The sequence below is a fragment of the Myotis myotis genome, unplaced genomic scaffold (genome assembly GCF_014108235.1).
Source record: "Myotis myotis isolate mMyoMyo1 unplaced genomic scaffold, mMyoMyo1.p scaffold_m19_p_3, whole genome shotgun sequence".
In the NCBI taxonomy this organism is placed as follows: Eukaryota; Metazoa; Chordata; class Mammalia; order Chiroptera; family Vespertilionidae; genus Myotis; species Myotis myotis.
Window position 1 is genome coordinate 170116569 of NW_023416335.1, and position 20370 is coordinate 170136938.

Genomic DNA, 20370 nt, shown 5'->3' on the forward strand with positions numbered 1-20370 from the left:
TGGGGGGTTGGGGCACCGCCCCGTCACACTCAAGGCAGGGTCGATGGGGAGGTTGCGGCGCCACCCCGTCATGCACAGAGCAGGGCCAATCTGGGGGTTGGGGCGCTGCCCCCTGTCACTCACAGAGCAGGGCCCATCAGGAGGGTTGGGGCTCCTTACCCTGTCACGCACAGAGCAGGGTCGATCAGGGGGTTGGGGAGCTCCCCCCTGTCACACACACAGTGGGGCCCATCAGGGGGGTTGGGGAGCTCCCCCCTGTCACGCACAGAGCAGGGCCCATTGGGGTTGGGGAGCTCCCCACTGTCACGCACAGAGCAGGGCCCATCAGGGGGTTGAGGAGCTTCCCCCTGTCACTCACAGAGTAGGGCCGATAGGGGAGTTGGGGCACCACCCCGTCACACACAGAGCAGGGCGGATCAGGGGGTTGGGGCGCCACCGTCTATCACCCACAATGCAGGGCCGATCAGGGGGTTGGGGAGCTACCCCCTGTCACACACACAGTGGGGCCCATCAGGGGGGTTGGGGAGCTCCCCCCTGTCACGCACAGAGCAGGGCCCATTGGGGTTGGGGAGCTCCCCATTGTCACGCACAGAGCAGGGCCCATCAGGGGGTTGAGGAGCTCCCCCCTGTCACTCACAGAGTAGGGCCGATACGGGAGTTGGGGCACCGCCCCCTGTCACACACAGAGCAGGGCGGATCAGGGGGTTGGGGCGCCGCCCTCTATCACCCACAAAGCAGGTCCGATCAGGGGGTTGGGGCGCCGCCACTGTCACACTCAGGGCAGGGCCGATGGGGAGGTTATGGCTCTACCCTGTCACACACAGAGCAGGGCCCGTGCGGTGAGGGGGAGGTTGGGGCGCCGCACTGTCACACACAGAGCCGCAGGGCGATCGGGTGTTGGGGAGCTCCCCCGTATCAGGCACAGAGCAGGGCTGATCGGGGGTTAGGGCGCCTTCTTCTGTCATGAACAGAGCAGGGCAGATAGGGAGGTTGTGGCCCCGCCCCCTGTCACACACAGAGCCACAGGGCGATCAGGGGGTTTGGGCGTTGCCCCCTGTCATGCTGATCCCGGTGCCGGGAGGCCTCTCGGCTCTGCTGATCCCGGTGCTGGGAGGCATATTACCTTTTTACTATATAGGATAGAGGCCTGGTGCACGGGTGGGGCTGGCTGGTTTGCCCTGAAGGGTGACCTGGATCAGGGTGGGGGTCCCCACTGGGGTGCCTGGCCAGTCTGGGTGAGGGGCTGAGGGCTGTTTGCAGCTGGTCACACACCCTTCAGGGTGGGGGTCCCCACTGGGGTGCCTGGCCAGGCTGGGTGAGGGGCTGAGGGCTGTTTTCAGGCTGGCGGGTGACGGAAGCTCCCAATTGCTCCTTTTTTTCTTTTTTTTAAAATTCTGGGCCAGCTTTAGCTCTGGCTCCAGCTCTGAGGCCTCTGCTGCTGAAAGCAGGTATCTGGTTTGCTTGGGTTCTATAATCGAAACAATTTATAACTCCAGCTCTGAGATCCCGACTCGCTGAAAGCAGGTTTCTGGGGTTTTGTTTAGCTTCTATATTTGTTACAATGTTTCAAACTGCAGGCTCAGAGGCTGGCAAGGAAGCCTCTGTCACTGAAGCAAGCAAGCCTCATGTTAGTTTCAAGCTGCTTGGCTGCCGGCCGCAATCTTGGCTGGCAGTTAATTTGCATATCGCCCTGATTAGCCAATGGGAAGGGTAGCGGTCGTACGCCAATTCCATGTTTCTCTTTTATTAGATAGGATAATCACATCCTTTTCTCAATTATCTTAGTTTCTTATGTACTACTTGGGGACTGTACTTAATTGGTGAGATTTACATGCACTAACTCGAGTGGTTAATGCCAGAACTGAACTGCAATATACCTGTTGGGATTGAAACAGAGGATCTCCTTCCTGATTTGTATCCTTTATAATAAAACTATAATCTTAAGTATAGCACTTTCCTGAATGCTGTCAGTTGTTCAGACCTATTGGGAGTCATGGGAACCCCAAAACTTGTAGCCAGTGGGTCAGAATGCAGGTGGCCCAGGGACCCCCAAAGTGCAGCAGATGTCTGAAGTAAAGGCAGTCTTGTTGGGGACCATGCCCTTTAACTTGTGGGGTCTGCACTAACTTTGGTTGATTAATGACAGCATTGAACTGCAGGACACAGATGTTAAAACAGAATACTTTCAAAGTCTTCCTCCAAATCAAGACTACTCAAGATCCTTCTATTACATCACAATAATTACAATTTTACCAACATCTACTCTATTAAGTCATAGTAATAAATGTTGTGACTGGGGAGTAGGGTTGAGGAATAAGGATATGAGGGAGAGATTTAAAAATACCCATGAAAGATATGGTTTTAACCAAACTAAAGTACTTGTAATTATTGATTATTCCCTTTAATTCCTTATTTGCAATCTTATGCACGTGTAATTCACCCCATCTATAATCTTTTATCTCCTACTCTACCTAGGAGACTCCTACCTGAATTTTAAGGATCCAAGCAAATGTCACTTCCAGACTAAAGCCTTTTTAGTTCTCCCAACTGAAACATATATATCACCGGTCTGGTATAAACTTGAAAAGGTCAATTGAGCTTTGTTAAACCTCACCCAAGGATATTTTTTCCATTGACTTTTAGAAAGAATAGAAGGGAGGGAGTGAGAGAGGGAGGGAGGGAGGGAAACACTGATGTGAGCACATTGATCGGTTGCCTCCCGCACGCACCCCAAGCAGGCCAGGAATGAACGAATGAACTGGCAACCCAGGTACATGCCCCCTGACAGGGAGTCGAACCCAAGATCTTTCAGTCCTTCCGTGCCTGGGAGCCCACGCTCCCAACCACTAAGCAACACCAGCCAGGGCTAAAACTAATTTTTAAAAATCTCAGTTTCAAGGACAATAAGCCTAATATCTATATAAAAGCCCAGCGACCGGAATGGCAGAACAACCAGAACAACCAGTGGCTACGACGCACACTGTGGCAGCCAACCAGCCTGATCCAGGCCCTGATCGCCCCCCACCCCAGCCGGCCCTGCCCCTGATTGGCCCCCAACACCCCGATCAGGGGCAGGGCTGGCCGGCCAACCACCCACGGCGCCTCCCCAACACCAGCCGAGCCCAATGGGCCCCTGCCATTGGGGTGGGCTGGCTGGACCCCACCTATGCACCAATTCATGCACTAGGCCCCTAATAATAAATAGGAGTAGTCACATTTCTGGTATAAACATGAACAGGTCAATTGAGCTTTTTAAATACATAAAATGAAGACAGGGCAAAACAATACACTGTTATTTTCCAGAAAACTCTCCTGTCTCAAAAAAACTTAGAAACACATTCTTTTAAAAGCATAACTAAGCTCTTAAAGTAGGAGAAATTATCAGCAGTCATAAATGAAGAAGCAGTAGCAAGAAACCAGAGTGATAAGTTAACATCGTGGGCCATGGCTGCCCCAAAGAACCTGGAATTCGGAGCCTGGTGGGGAATGGGAGACATGACCTCTGGCACAGTCAAGGTACGAGGCCTCTACAGAAAGATAAAATTTTTGTGAAAGGATGAACTAGAAAAAAGAAACGAAACAAAAATCACCGGTCAGTAAAAGAAAATGACAGGTGAACTTCTCTGACTTAATCTGGGCTCCAAGGAAGAGGTGCTGTTTCCTCTAAGAATTTATTATTAGAGAAACCAAGATGGCAGCATAGGTAAACACCGGAAATTGCTGCCTCCCACAACTTCAAAAATACAACTAAAAGACAAAACGGACATCATCTAGAACTACAGGAAGGCTGGCTGAGTGGAAATTCTACAACTAGAAGGAAAGAGAAAAGCACACTGAGACTCAGAGGAGCTGCGGAAGTAAAGTGCAGAGGTACGGAGGCGCGCGCAGAAAGGGGCTGGCAAATGAGGACACGGCAGTCTTTTTGAATTGGGAGGGAGTCACAAGCCCCCGACTGCTCTGAACTCCAGTTCTGGGAAGTCTCTGGGGACCCAGACTCATACGGGGAGAAAATGGACTGTCTGGCAGCAGGCAGAACTCAGAACTCGAGGGCAGCTTTCTCTCACAGGTGCTTGCAGCGATTACCAGGACACTGCGACGTGGGGCCATTTAGGGCAGGGCTGAGGATCAGCCATAGCTGTTTGCTCCGCCCTGTTGATTCCCTGAGACTCCACCCCACCCAAGCTGAGGCAGAGGATTTTGCATATGAATGCCCTGGCCCTTTGCAATCTGAAAATTACCTAACAAACTGCAGCTGGGCCAGACAGACCCAGAACTTCCAAGAGAAGGCCCAAGGCCCCACAGCAGCTTGCATTGCTTCACAACTGGGCCTCATCTGGGCACCTCCAAACCCCAAACAAGGAAGGGGAATCTGCAGATCTCTCCAGAGCTCCTGCTGGGTAGCCTCAGGCAGAGGATAAATTAGCACCTCCTTAGATCCAAGAGCCAGTGTACCCAGTGGTCAGAGTGGGACTATCCAGATTACAACTCCTCAGATCAATAAGAGACACACTCAGTGAGCACCAAAGCCCCACTGAAGCAAGTCTTGCCCCATAAGGGTGTCTTCAGCACAGAAATTCTCCCACTGCAGACACAGCTGATTCTCACAGACAATTGGCCTGGAGGTCAATTCCTCCCAGTGATATCTACAATAATCAAGGCTTAACTACAACAAGACTGTACACAAAGCCCACAAAGGGGTGCACCAAGAGTGTCCACCTCAGGTACTTGGGGAGGCTAAGCCACTGGGCCCTATTGGACACCTAGCACACAAAGCAACTCTACCAACACAGGGAAGTATAAAAAAATGCGGAGACAAAGAAACAGATCACAAATGACAGAAATGGAGAAAAGCAAACTACTGGATATAGAGTTCAAAACCACAGTTATAAGGCTTTTCAAAAATTTTCTAGAAACCGTCGATAAATTTAGTGAGACCCTGGAGGGTATGAAAAAAGACCAACTAGAAATTAAGCATACACTGACTGAAATAAAGAATATTATACCGAGTTCCAACAGCAGACAAAAGGATCCCAAGAATCAAGTCAAAGATTTGAAATACGAAGAAGCAAAAAATACCCAACCAGAAAAGCAAAAAGAAAAAAGAATCCAAAAATATCAAGATAGTGTAAGGATCCTCTGGGACAGCCTCAAGCGTACCAACATCCTAATTATAGGGGTGCCAGAAGAAGAGAGAGAGCAAGATATTGAAAACCTATTTGAAGAAATAATGACAGAAAACTTCCCCTACCTCATGAAAGAAATAGACTTACAAGTCCAGGATGCACAGAGAACCCCAAACAAAAGGAATCCAAAGAGGACCACACCAAGGCACATCATAATTAAAATGCCAAGGGCAAAAGACAAAGCGAAAACCTTAAAAGCAGCAAGAGAAAAACAATCAGTTACCTACAAGGGAGTACCCATACGACTGTCAGCTGATTTCTCAACAGAAACTATGCAGGCCAGAAGGGAGTGGCAAGAAATATTCAAACTGATGAATAGCAAGAACCTAAAACCAAGATTACTTTATCCAGCAAAGCTATCATTCAGAATTGAAGGTCAGATAAAGAGCTTCACAGATAAGAAAAAGCTAAAGGAGTTCACCACCACCAAACCAGTATTATATGAAATGCTGAAAGGTATTCTTTAAGAAGAGGAAGAAGAAAAAGGTAAAGATAAAAATTATGAACAGCAGCCCTAACCAGTTTGGCTCAGTGGATAGAGCGTCGGCCTGTGGACTGAAAGATCCCAGGTTCGATTCCGGTCAAGGGCATGTACCTTGGTTGCAGACACATCCCCAGTAGGGGGTGTGCAGGAGACAGCTGGTCGATGTTTCTCTCGCATCGATGTTTCTAACTCTCTATCCCTCTCCCTTCCTCTCTGTAAAAATCAATGAAATATTTTTTTTTTTAAATTATGAACAGCAAATACATATCTATCAACAAGTGAATCTAAAAATCAAGTGAATAAAAAATCTGATGAACAGAGTAAACTGGTGAATATAATAGAACCAGGGGCATGGAAAGGGAGTGGACTGACAATTCTTGGGGGGAAAGGGGTGTGGGGGTGCAGGAAGAGACTGGACAAAAATCATACACCTATGGATGAGGACAGTGGGAGGGGTAAAGGCAGAGGGTGGGGTGGGAACAGGGTGGAAGAGAGCTATGGGGGGAAAAAAGAGGAACAACTGTAATAATCTGAACAATAAAGATTTAATTTTAAAAAAAAGAATTTATTATTAGCACAAGTCTACCTTCATATGCATCCAAAGTTCTAAATATAAGTTTACAACTCCAAAATACAAATTATATGAGGGCACATGCTTCTCTGAGCAAGAGTCAGCAGAAACAGCAAACTGGATTAAAGCTTTGAGACTTTAGATACTGAAATGATCAATGATAGAAAATAAGATGTTTTAAGGACTGAGAAAATGAAAACATGAGCAATAAATCTAATTCTAGACATTTTAAAAGAAAACCAATTTGTTCAATTTTACAAACTGAACTTCTAAAAGTGGAAAATACAACTGAAATTAAGAAGTCAATGAATAGGTTAAACAGCAAATTAGAGACAACTAAAATAAGACATAGATTCCTAAACAAATATTCATAATTTCAGATTTTTAAAAAAATATTTTTATTGATTTTAGAGAGGAAGGAGGAGAGAGAGATAGAAACATCAATGATAAGAGAGAATCACTGATTAGCTACCTCCTGCACGCCCCCTACTGGGGATTGAGCCCACAACCCAGGCATGTGCCCTTGACCGGAATTGAACCTGGGACCCTTCAGCCTCCAGGCCAACGCTCTATCCACTGAACCAAACTGGCTACGGCCATAATTTCAGATTTAAAAAGGTAATAAAGATAAAAGAAAAAAAGTTTAAGATATATGAAAAACACGACCCATGTTTCTACCTAAGTTAGAATAGGGAATAATCAAAATTCAAAGAAATCATACTTTATAATTTCCTAACTCTAATGAAAATTATAAATTCTCAGAAAGCATAAATTATCTTAAACAGGAAAATTTTAAAACAATCCATATCTAGACACATTATAGTGAAACTGCATATTAAAAGTAAATAAATTTTAAATTAAAAGTAATCTCTTCCTTGCCCCTTCATAGATTGTCATAACCATCCAATTTTTTACACCAAAATAATTTTAACATCAATCTCAAGATATATTTTAGTCATATGTGGTAAATTTATAAGAAATCCTCTCTTGTAGACTCTGAAAACCATAAAAATCTGGCTGTATATTTGCAACCAAATGAATAAGATGGTTCTGCTTCTTCCTTTACTTCCTAATTCCTTGAAGGAAAAGATTCTTGAAGATTTACTCTAGTAAATCTGAAATCAAGCAAAATGGCAGAGACAAACTACATGGGACTGAGGGTGCTTTGGGCACTCTAATCAGTTCCATTCATTGAACTATTAAACATTAACTGTGAGCCTACTGTAGGTGAGGAACTCAGGATGATACAAAGATGATTAACTGGGTGATCTTCCTTTCAGCCTATTGTAAAGTAAGTAGTATTGTAGTGAACATATGCTAGCTATGGGAAGGAGGAAAAGATGTTACTAACTTTAGGCTGTGCAGCTTTCATGGCAAACAGTACTTGGTTGTGTAACTGGTGACTTCAATGAATAAAAATAAAATTTTAGAGTAACTAAAACAAAACTTAGAAAGTTATACATGCTGCAAACTATCCTCCCATAACATCAGGTTTCAACTAAAAACCCAATTAATTTGCTCTAACCGGTTTGGCTCAGTGGGTAGAGCGTTGGCCTGCGGACTAAAGGGTCCCAAGTTTGATTCCGGTCAAAGGCATGCACCTTGGTTGCGCGCACATCCCCAATGGGGAGTGTGCAGGAGGTAGCTGAATTGATGTTTCTCTCTCATCGATGTTTCTAACTCTCTATCCCTCTCCCTTCCTCTCTGTAAAAAATCAATAAAATATATTAAAAACCCAATTAATTTAATATATTTTACTCTTTGCTTTACATACGGCCCTGATCTCTTTCACAATCACAATCAAGGATGTACTACATTAGAAAACATGTAATGGAAAAATATTTTATGTAAGGATAAATCCTCTACTGAGAGAATCACATGCATTTCTCCAAGCTTGATTCTAGTGGTACCAAGAATTTTTACTAAAATAGCTTATGATTAAATATTTTAACAGAATAAATGAGTACTATTTAAAATCTCTAAATTAAAAAAATCTTTATTATTACTAAGATCTCATTTGATCTGTAACATTTGGACCACAAATACATTTATAAAGGGATGAAAAACATATGTAGTATAACAGGTGTTGAAACAGCACAAGTGGTTTTTCTTCTTAGCTCTCCTCAAACAGTGCCAATAAACAATGCTAATAATAGAATAAAATTTCAGGGCAGAACAATACAACCCATAATTAGACATCAATGCAGTATAAAACTGTCAAAGCTCCTGGGCAAGAATTATTATTGAGGACCCTCAGAAGAAGTGTGTGTGTACATGTATGTCTACGTGTGAGTGTATAAATGCCAGTAAAGCTAATGAAAACAGATAAATAATTTTCAAAGTTAGAAATAGCCTAAAGATTGAAATAAACACCACAATTCAATACAATCTATATACAGCAAAAAACAATGGAGTGTATATGTTCAGGCAAACGTTCAGAAAAAATTTGACATAAAGAAGTGGTTTAGTGGGGAGAAAGTGACTACTATATTTGCTGACATGTAATTTTTAAAAATTAAATTAAAAAAAACTTAAAACTTTGTAAGTTGAATTCACATACCATATATATGATTATTTCAAATTTACTCTGAAATAAAATATTTTCATCAATCTAACATGGGGGTTGTATAGATAAAATAATAACTAAAAGGCAAAAGCCCTACCTAAAATATAACATTGCTGTTATATATATTTTTAAAGTTTTCCCCCAAGCAAATTAATCTTTAAAAAATATATGTACAAAAATCAAGTCCTACTAGCCTCAATATAATCACAACCATCACAGATAAATGACCAATATAGCAGTATATTACCACCATCCTGATAACACATTTCAGTTATTTAATATTTACTTTGCCTTTTACATTTTACTTCTAGTAAAAGGGAATCACTAGATGAAAGGAACAGGAGGAATTGTTTTTTCATTCGTGGTTTTAATCACATCAATTATCACTTCAATCTATTCACAAAGACTATAATTCAAAACACAAGGATTACCAAAGGAACAGATTGCTTTTTAGTGTAATTTATAAGTTACTTGGTAGGAGTTTGGGCCTTGTTTTTCTAAGTTGGGATTCCAGGCTATCCCACAAAAACCTTGTAAGCTCACAAGAGTTAGATACCTTTCATCTACCATGAAAAATAGTACAAAATAGTAATAGCAGCCATTGTGATTACTGACAATGTCCTAGGCAACTTAAATATCCATTCGCACTTAATTCTAACATTATCATTAAGTGGGTAAAATTACCATCCCCATTACAGTAGTAAGCAAAAGCACATCTCAGAAAATTTAGTTTCTCAGAAACACACAGTAAGTGCTGAACTGGGATTCAAGCCAAATCCTCTAATTCCAAAATTCCTACACTACTTGTTATAACTACTAAAATAATGTAGCAGCATTGTGTCAATTCTCTATAAATTCTTCTATTAACCATGTAAAATTCCATAGTGTGGTTACACTAGAACCTAGTTAGTCATTGTTCTTAGGGAGAAGATAAGGATCCTTGATGGGAGTTAGAGACACAAGAAGCAAAGTAGCAGAAAACGCCGAAGCCAGTTTGGCTCGGTGGATAGAGCGTCGGCCTGCGGACTGAAAGGTCCCAGGTTCGATTCCGGTCAAGGGCATGTACCTGGGCTGCGGGCATATCCCCAGTGGGAGATGTGCAGGACCCAGTGGGAGATGTGCAGGATGCAGCTGATCGATGTTTCTCTCTCATCGATGTTTCTAACTCTCTATCTCTCTCCCTTCCTCTCTGTAAAAAATCAATAAAATATATTAAAAAAAAAAAAAAAGTAGCAGAAAAGGCAAATATTTAAATAAACCCAAATAAATATTAATTGCATAAAATACTGTTAGTATCTTGTGGGATTTAAAATATACATGAAAGACCCAGCTGGTGTGGTTGGCTCAGTGGCTGAATGTCGACCTATGAACCAGGAGATCACGGTTTGGTTCCAGGTGAAGGCACATGCCCAGGTTGTGGGTTTGGTCCCCAGTAGGAGAAATTTGATCCTCCTGTGCAGGAGGCAGCCGATCAATGGTTCTATTTCATCACTGATGTTTCTATCTCTCTCCCTTCTCCCTTCCTCTCTGAAATCAATAAAAACATATTAAAATATACATGAAAGTAAAACATAAACAGTAATAGATCAATCAAGAGGAAGTTAAATGGAGTTAAAATGCTATAAGGTGCAGCCCTGAGTGGGTAGCTCAGTTGGTAAGAGCATCATCCCAATACACGAAGGTTGTGAGTTTAATCCTTGGTCAGGACACATACAAGAAGCAACCAACAAATGCATAAATAAGCAGAACAACAAATCAATGTCTCACTCACTCACTCCCCCTCCTCCCTCCCTCCTTCCTCTCTGTGAGATCAATTTTTAAAAAATAAAGTTAAGACAGCAGATTTTATAGGAGGGATCACATCTAAAAAATGGGTGATGAGAAATAAAGGAGAAAATATGAGAATTTATGTTTTAGGAATTCCTCAGGGAATTCTAAGGAAAAAGAAAAATCTTTTTTATGGTACTTCTTATGTCTAGAAATATAGATAAGGACCAGTGAGATTAAAAAAAAAAAAAAAAAAAAGCCAAATGGAAAATGTGAAAGCAAAATTACAAAGTCCCCCAAAATAAACAAAATATTTCATCATAAAATTATTTTTATATTCATTTTCAATAAATGGGGGGAAAATAAGAAAAAAACAAAAACAGAAGTAATAGGACAAGCCCCAACCCTGACCATGATGAGAAAATTGCCTCTCATGTTAAATCTATATAAGAAACTTGCTTAAAATATTCCTAAGAAGTAATCTGAAAGTAGTCGATATTCCAAAAGTAATACTTATCATAATACCATAATCACTTCAATAGTGTTTTTCAACATACAAAGGGCTTTCACATAAAATCATTTATTCTGAGGGAGAATGTGCAACTAATCCCATTTAACAAATGAGGCAAAGGGCTCTGAGAGGTTAAAACACTAACTGGAAGTATCCAGTGTTGACTATGCCACACTACAGTACTTAAGTGCAAAGTACTCAGAGACCACTGACAACTTACAAAAAGGGAACTGAATAATAGCAAAGGATAGTAATTTGAAACCAGTTGCAAAAATCCTTACTGACACCGGTAGACAGTGGAGGAAGAGGAGAGGTGAAAGAAGGAAGATCCTACTTGAGTTTATGCCTTGGGAAACATCTGAGTTGGGTCCTTTTTGTTTAGTAATGACATCCCTGGGGATAAGGTCCAAGATGGCCTCACCTCTTCTGGTACTTGTAGCATTTTAAGTATAGTTCTGATAAGACTTGGTATCTGTACTGTCCATTTTTATATTTTATATAAAAATAGTATCTTAACAGAGTCATCAATTTTCATATTTATAGGTTTACATCAGATATAAAACAATTTATCTTTCAATTTAAAGGCTGAGATGCTTGGATTTGACATTTCAAATTTGATACAAATCACTTCAGGATATAGTTCTCAGATGAAACTCCCTTAAAATGAAAACTTTACACTTTACTTCAGCAACAAGTTTCTGTAGTAGGAGCATGACCAGAATCTGAGTGATAAATTATAACATTCAAATGCTTTGAAATTTGGCCAAAATAAATTATATATTTTCTATGTGTTTTGGGAATGAGACTTTTTCAGAGGTAAATCTTATGTGAGTATATTTTACCAAATCTATATACGTAAAGCCTGAACAAGTGGCTGGTAATAATGGAGTGTTAAATAAAGTAGGGTAGACTTGATGTCTAGACAAGATAGTGGTGAGAGCTGCACTTTTAAGAGGTTCAGTACTTGCTCTGATAAAAAAAAGAAAAACAAAGAATGTTTCTATTATGTAAGGCTAGCATAGTATGAAATGCTTAGATCATGCATATACAACAATAGAGTTACCACTACTTTGAAAATAATTTCATTTTAATCCATCATGTGTTAAAAGCTGATTCTTTTCCATGTTCCCAACTCTAGTTAACATTTTAGGAAGATGGTACTTTTGATTACTCTTCTAGACTTTTTAGTTTAAAAGTAAAACAAAGTATCCTATCATATGTTCACAAGAAAGAGCAAAAGCTAGTAAGAGTTGCTGGGAACAATCAGCTGTTTATTTATTTATTTAAATATATTTTTATTGATTTCAGAGAGGAAGGGAGAGGGAGAGAGAGAGAGAAACATCAATGATGACAGAGAATCATTGATCGGCTGCCTCCTACACGCCCCCTACTGGGGATCAAACCCACAGACCAGGCATGTGCCCTTGACAGGAATCGAACCCAGGAGCCTATAGTCCACAGGCTGACGCTCTATCCACTGAGTCAAACCAGCGAGGGCCCATCAACTGTTTAGATGATGACTGAAACTATACACTGCAAAAGGCCCACAGGAAGAACAATGTTCAAATATAACACCTTATTTGCTGAAGAAAACATTTTCTGTACAACTCATTAGCTAAAAAACATCAATTAATTACAGACTGATCATAGCAACAGTATATTTGAGTTTTTAAAAAACGTTTTAGCATAAAATCCCTGTATCCTTATGAAGAGGTTAAAAAAACTAAAACGCCTAAAAATCTAATCAAATCTGAAATTAGCTACACATAACAGTGTGTCCAGAAGAAGCAATCTTAGCTGTATTTTTTTTAGTATGATTTAGATTAGAAAGGGACTTAAAAGATTATTCAATCCAATTTTTTTACTTCAAGAAAAAAAGTAAAGAAAAGTTAGTGAGCAGCCCATATGGTCACAAAAATGGTGAATTAGTGTAAAAAGGCATCCAGAGGGGGAGAGATCAAACAAAAAGAATTGTATGTATGCATTTAAGCAAAATCCTTAGACACAGACAGTAGGGGGCTGAGGGCATGTGCTGGGGAGTGGGACTGGCTGGGGAGAGGTCTATGGGGAAAAAAGGAAACGTGTATTACTTTAAACAATAAAGAATTTTTAAAAAGGTGAAGGTGCAGTTCAAATTAACATAAAAATTATATATTAAGTAGATTGATCTAGACTCACAATAAAATCTTATTAACCTATAAGGCTAATGACCTAGACAGGCAACAAAATGATTTGTAAATTAACTTGATTTTTCGTAGTTAATTAGAGTAAGTAAAGAGGTTGTTGGATGGCTAAGAAATAAAATTTCTTTAATACATCAAGGCTGGCATAGCTATCAATGACTATAAAAATGTCTTTACTAGCCCTGGCTAGAGTGGCTCAGTTGGTTAGAGCATTGTCCCATGCATTGAAGGGTCAAGGGTTCCATTCCTGGTCAGGGCACATACCCAAGGTTTCAGGTTCAACCTAGTTGGGACTTATATAGGAGGCATCCAATCAATGTTTCTCTCTCTCTCCCTATCCCTTTCTCTCTCTCTCTCTAAAAGTTAAAAAAGTCTTTACTAAAATAAATTCACATTCTGTTTGAGTACTTTTAAGTTAAAAGAAAACAAAAATAATCCCCTTGATCAAGTGTTTCTTAATACTCTCTATATTTAAATGTTTTAGAACACCCAATTCCCACCATATCTGGATCTGAAATTATTCCCATCTACATTTTATTTATAAACTAAAGGCCCAATGCACGCAATTCGTGCAAGAGTAGGCCTTCTTCCCCTCAGTGCCAGCACCGGCTTTCCTCCGGCACCCAGGACCTGGATTTCCCTCACAGCCCGGGCTTCGACCAGAAGGACATCTGGTCTAATTAGCATATTACACTTTTATTATTATAGACTAGAGGCCCGGTGAACGAAATTCATGCGGGGGGAGGGGGGTGTCCTCAGCCCAAACTGCACCCTCTCCAATCTGGGACCCCTCTCACAATCCAGGACTGCTGGCTCCCAACCGCTCACCTGCCTGATTGCCCCTAACCACTCCCCTGCCAGCCTGATCAACTTCTAAATGCTCCCCTGCCACCCCCATTGCCCCTAACTGCACTCCCCTGCCGGCCTGGTCACCCCCACTGCCCTCCCCTGCAGGCCTGGTCACCCCCAACTGCCCTCCTCTGCCAGCCCGGTCACCCCTTACTGTCCTCCCCTGCAGGCCTGATCGCCCCCAACTGCCCTCCCTTTCAGGCCTTGTCCCTCACACTGCCCTCCCCTGACAGCCATCTTGTGTCCACATGGAAGCGGCTATCTTGTGTGCTGGAGTGATGCTCAATTTGCATATCACCTCTTTATTATATAGGATTACCAGAGGAATATAAAATCAACTCTTATTTCAACAGAGACTTACTTATAGGTAGAAATATCAGCTATTTCCATAAAACAGCATTATGTTAGAGGAGTATTCTGAAATAGCCAAAGAGGTTTCAAAAATAAATTTGCCTTCACAGTACTTGTTCTTTTTTTAGTTATTATCCTATCTAATAAAAGAGAAACATGGTAATTGGCGTACGACCGCTACCCTTCCCATTGGCTCATCAGGGCAATATGCAAATTAACTGCCAGCCAAGATGGCGGCCGGCAGCCAGGCAGCTTGAAACTAACATGAGGCTTGCTCGCTTCAGTGACAGAGGACTCCAACGTTCCCCGCCTGCCGCTGCAGGCCTCTGAGCTGCAACTCTAAGCAACTATGTAACAAATATAGAAGCTAAACAAAACCCCAGAAACCTGCTTTAGTCCGCCGGGCTTCAGCCAGCAGGATCGCAACATTGTAAGCAAAGGCCAGAAACCTACTTTCAGCAGCGGAGGCCTAAGAGATGGAGCCAAGCCTCAAAGCTAAAGCAGGCCCAGAATAAAAAAAAAAAAAGAAAAAGAAAAAAAGGAGCGGTTGGGAGCTTCAGTCACCCCCAACCTGAAAACAGCCCTCAGCCCCTCACCCAGACTGGCCAGGCACCCCAGTGGGGACCCCCACCCTGAAGGGTGTGTGACCAGTTGCAAACAGCCATCATCCCCTCACCCAGGCTGCCCAGGCACCCCAGTGGGGACCCCCACCCTGATCCAGGACACCCTTCAGGGCAAACCAGCCGGCACCCACCCGTGCACCAGGCCTCTACCCTATATAGTAAAAGGGTAATATGCCTCCCAGCACCGGGATCAGCGGAGCCGCAAGGCCTCCCAGCATCGGGATCAGCGGAGCCGCGAGGCCTCCCAGCATCGGGATCAGCATGACAGGGGACAGCGCCCAAACCCCCTGATCGCCCTGTGGCTCTGTGTGTGACAGGGGGCGGGGCCACAACCTCCCTATCCACCCTGCTCTGTTCGTGACAGGGGAGGGCGCCCCAACCCCCTGATCAGCCCTGCTTTGTGCCTGATACGGGGAGCTCCCCAACACCCTGATAGCCCTGCGGCTCTGTGTGTGACAGGGTGCGGCACCCCAACCCCCTGATCGGCCGTGCTCTGTGTGTGACAGGGTGCAGTGCCCCAACCCCCCGCACCCCCACGGGCCCTGCTCTGTGTGTGACAGGGTAGAGCCATAACCTCCCCATCGGCCCTGCCCTGAGTGTGACAGTGGCGGCGCCCCAACCCCCTGATCGGCCCTGCTCTGTGCGTGACAGGGGGCAGCGCCCCAACACCCTGATTGGCCCTGCTCTGTGCGTGACAGGGTACAGAGCCCCAACCCCCCTGATGGGCCCTGCTCTGTAAGTGACAGGGGGCAGTGCCCCAACCCCCTGATTGGCCCTGCTCTGTGCACGACAGGGGGTGGCGCCGCAACCTCCCCATCGACCCTGCCTTGAGTGTGACAGGGGATGGTGCCCCAACCCCCCAATCGGCCCTACCCTGAGCGTGACTGAGGGTGGCATCGCAACCTCCAGATCCGCCCTGCTCTGTGCACGACAGGGGCAGCGCCCCAACTCCCCAATCGGCCCTGCTCTGAGCACGACCAGGGGCTGCACCTAGGGATTGGGCCTGCCCTCTGCCACCCGGGAGCAGGCCTAAGCCAGCAGGTCGTTATCTCCCGAGGGGTCCCAGACTGCGAGAGGGCACAGGCCGGGCTGAGGGACCCCCCCCCCCTTCCCCCGAGTGCATAAATTTTTGTGCACCGGGCCTCTAGTATATATAAAAGCCTAAGTGGCTGGCCGACTGTTTGACCAACCGGCCAGTAGCTATGACATGCACTGACCACCAGGGGGCAGATGCTCAACGCAGGAGTGGAAACCACAGACATGGAAACATGGAACAGACTGATGAATCTCACAGGAAAGGGGGAAGGGAGGAGGGCGGGAAGAGATTAACCAACGATCTTATATGCATACTAGAGGCTCAGTGCACGGATTCGTACACCAGTGGGGTCCCTGGACCTGGCCTCTGCCATCTCACAATCCGGGACACCTCGGGGGATGTCAGAGAGCTGGTTTCAGCCCGATCCCTGCAGGCCAGGCCAAGGGACCCCACCAGTGCACGAATTCATGCACCGGGCCTCTAGTAACAATATAATGACATTGACTCAAGACATTGAAGAGAAACAGCAAAAACAAACTCTTGTGCCCCGGCCTATGTGGCTCAGTTGGTTAAGCATCGTCCTGCGCACCAAACGGTCACCAGTTCAATTCACAGTCAAGGCACTTACCCAAGTTTGGATTTGGTCTCCAGTCAGGGCATATACAGGAGGCAACCAATCATATTTTTCTCTAACCTCTCTTTCTCTCTACCTCACTCTCTCTCCCACTTACTCTCTCTAAAATCAATAAAAACATATATTTTTTTTAAAACACTTTGTATAACATGTTACATTTTATAAAGCCCTTTAACAGTTTATTCATTTAATCCTCACAAAGTGATAATACCCTATGAGGCAGGCAATATTTACAAAATGAAACACTTTAAATTTTGCTATGCGTATTATGAGCACAGTGAGAAGGATTAAAAAGACAATGATTGCTACTTTTTTTAATCTTTGGTAAAGCAAAGCCTCTAGGCATTTTCCATTCCAAAATTATATTTCACACCAGAGTTTTTGTCCTATAACTATGCCTTAAGCAAACTACTTAATCTATCAAAAACAAGATCCTAACTTTCAGGAAGGACATCATTAAAATTAGATTTAAAGAGCTATCATTCATTTTTCTTTAATATTTGAAAAAATGCTTAAAAGTATAATGAAAAACATAAGAAATGTCTCTAATCCCAATATTCAAAAAAAATTTACTAACATTTGGTATATTTCTTTTAGCCCATTCCTATTACTTTTATTAGTTTTTAAATTTCTCCATACTAACTAGAATATTAATATTCTCTGAAAAGGAATTTTGCTTTTAAAAAATAAACAAGTAAACAGGGGCCAGGGACCAAACTGACCAAAATTACTGTGAAATCAAATCAAACAATTTTTAGAATTTTTAAAATTATTTCAGAGTCATAAGTGGGAAAGGACAAAATGAAATCTATTTATTCAATAACTATTTACTGTAAATACCATGTGTAAAGTGACATGAACAAAAGATTATGAACCTTAAGAAGACTGGATTCTCACCTGTTCAATCTCTTTGGTTTTTGATGCTATTGCTTTGGAGCGGCTGTTTAGCTGACTATCTTCAAATAATTCTATGCCGTCTGCTGCATTTGACTCAGGTTCTTCTGACTGGTCAATGAACAATGGTGCTGTGGATCCTGCCTTTAAGAGAAATTAAAAATCTTTAATTGCTTTGTTAAAGGACATATAGCATTTCAGATAACGTGTATAGGCGCTAACTTACAGATTATATTAAGAGAATGTGCTAAACTTAACCTGTTTTAAGAAAGCACTTTCAATTTCATTATGCATAATAAGGAGAATTAAAGAGGAAAAAATTTTAAGTATGACAAAGTCTCCAGACTTATTTAATTCCAAAATTATATTTCATGTGATTTTGACACAGCTAGAAGGTTCTGTCCTATAACTCTTCCTTAAGCAATCTATTTAATAAATACTGAAGAGAAAAATCCTAATTGGAAGTGAGGGGTGTGTGTAAACATAAACATAAACATGGGCCTGGCCAGTGTGGCGCAGTGGTTGAATGTCAAACCATGGCCCAAGAGGTCACTGGTTTGATTCCCAGTCAAGGCACATGACTCAGTTGCTGGCTCGATCCCCAGAAGGGGTCATGCAGGCGGCAGCCAATTTATGTGATGTTTCTCTCTCATCAATGTTTCCTTTTCTCCCTCTCTCTTCCTCAATCTCTAAAAATCAATAAAAACAGATTTTTTTAAACAGAACATGAAAAAGAGCTCTATTTTCAGAAGTTAAAACTACCTTGCTCCTATAGCCTAAAAATTTATTGAAATAAAAAGAAAACAATCCCCAAAAGCAATAACTTCTATTTTAGAACAATTCATTAATGAATAAATTATCCCACAAAAATGCCTTAACCGGTTTGGCTCAGTGGATAGAGCGTCGGCCTGCGGACTCAAGGATCCCAGGTTCGATTCTGGTCAAGGGCATGTACCTTGGTTGTGGGCACATCCCCAGTAGGAGGTGTGCAGGAGGCAGTTGATCGATATTTCTCTCTCATCGATGTTTCTAACTCTCTATCCCTGTCCCTTCCTCTCTGTAAAAAATCAATAAAATATATTTTTAAAAAATTATCCCACAAAAAGACTACAGCCAATTACTTGTACTTTCTAAAAACACTAGAGAAAAAAAAATGAATGAGGAAAGACTTTTATTTTAACTACACTCATTAGTTTTTACAAAACTTTACTATATAACAAATGCCAAGCACTTCTCTAGGAACAACAGATATAATAATGAACAAAAAAGACAAAAGCTCTTGCCTTCATGTAGCACGCAGTAAGCAATTACTTAGAGTAAGCTGAGTTCATGTATTTTACTGTTGCATATTTTAGGTGGGTGGAAGGTAAGGGAGGAAATAAGAAACATGTACTTATTTTAAAAGTTAGGATTTTTATGATTGAAGTTATGGCAAACAGCAGTAGGTTCAGAGAAGTCATAAGACATATTCCCCCTAGCCAATTTGGCTCAGTGGATAGAGCATCGGCCTGAGGATTGAAGAGTCCCAGGTTCAATTCCAGCAAGGGCACATTCCTTGGTTGCAGGCTCTTTCCCAGCCCGGGCCCTGTTCAGGGCTCCTGCAGGAGGCAACCAATCGATGTGTTTCTCTCACATCGATGTTTCCCTCTGTCTTTCTCTCTCTCTAAAAATCAATGGAAAGATATCTGCGGGTGATGATTAACAACAACAAAAGACATATACTAATTACTGGTAATTTTTCACCAGTAAAAGCAGTGGCATTCTAACACCTAGTATGTTGTATTCTGCCACTTATTTAGAAAATGACTTGGCAGCATTTATCCAAATTTAGCACCTGTCCCTTTTACCTGGCAAAGTTAGACAGAGAAAGGCAAATACTGTTATGATCACACTTTCATATGGAATCTTCAAAAAGAAAAAAATTCATAGAAAAAAAGACTAGATTTGTGGTTACCAGAGATGAGGGCTGGTGGGGGGGCGGGGGGTGGGCGCAGGGAGGGAGAGGAGTGGTGAGGGAGAACTGGATGAAGGTGGTCAAAAGGTATAAACTCCTAATTAGATATATATTATCCAAGGTTTTGTAGGGAAAACAAGGTGTTTGAGATATATATATATATATATATATATATATATATATATATATATATATATATATATATATACATACATATATATATATATATACACACACACACACACACACACACATTTCAATATGTAGAACTAGACAAGTAAAAAATTGTTTTAACAAAGGCAATATAAGGTCATCAGTGAAATACAAATACATAAAATTTTATAATAGGAAGGAGAGGAAAGTGGAATCAAAGAAAGATCTTGGATCTTGTTTTCTCAAACACTATTGATTTCACTGAATGAATCTGAAATGAGGACCACAAAGATGGGCATTCTTCACTGGGGACAATAGCAAAGATATTGAAGTAGAAAATGACACCTTATATGTGCAAAAACATAAATCACATTTTTGCATCTACATAAAAAAGTTTAAATTTTCTTCTACAGCAAAAAAACAACAACAACCTGTTCCACTGGGACATTCCAGCCTTTACCTAATTTGCTTTTCATTCTGAGAGTCAAAAGGAAAACTCTCCTGGCTGTTTGTGTTAGGACAGTAAATTATATCTCTATATAATTTGACTATAAACTCCTTGGCAGCTAGGATGGTGTCTCTAATGCAGTGTTTGACACAAGTAATGAAGA

The 20370-nt window shown here is 42.1% G+C and overlaps 1 protein-coding gene across 6 annotated transcripts in view; it reads right to left on the bottom strand.

The window, feature by feature from the left end:
- Positions 1–20370, bottom strand: part of PPHLN1 (periphilin 1) — a 105525-nt gene that overhangs the window by 24303 nt on the left and 60852 nt on the right. For all 6 annotated transcript variants that reach the window (XM_036301236.1, XM_036301241.1, XM_036301237.1 and 3 more), the window contains one exon: positions 17656–17796. In XM_036301236.1, the coding sequence (XP_036157129.1) occupies positions 17656–17796 (141 nt within the window). The remainder of the gene's footprint in view (positions 1–17655; positions 17797–20370) is intronic.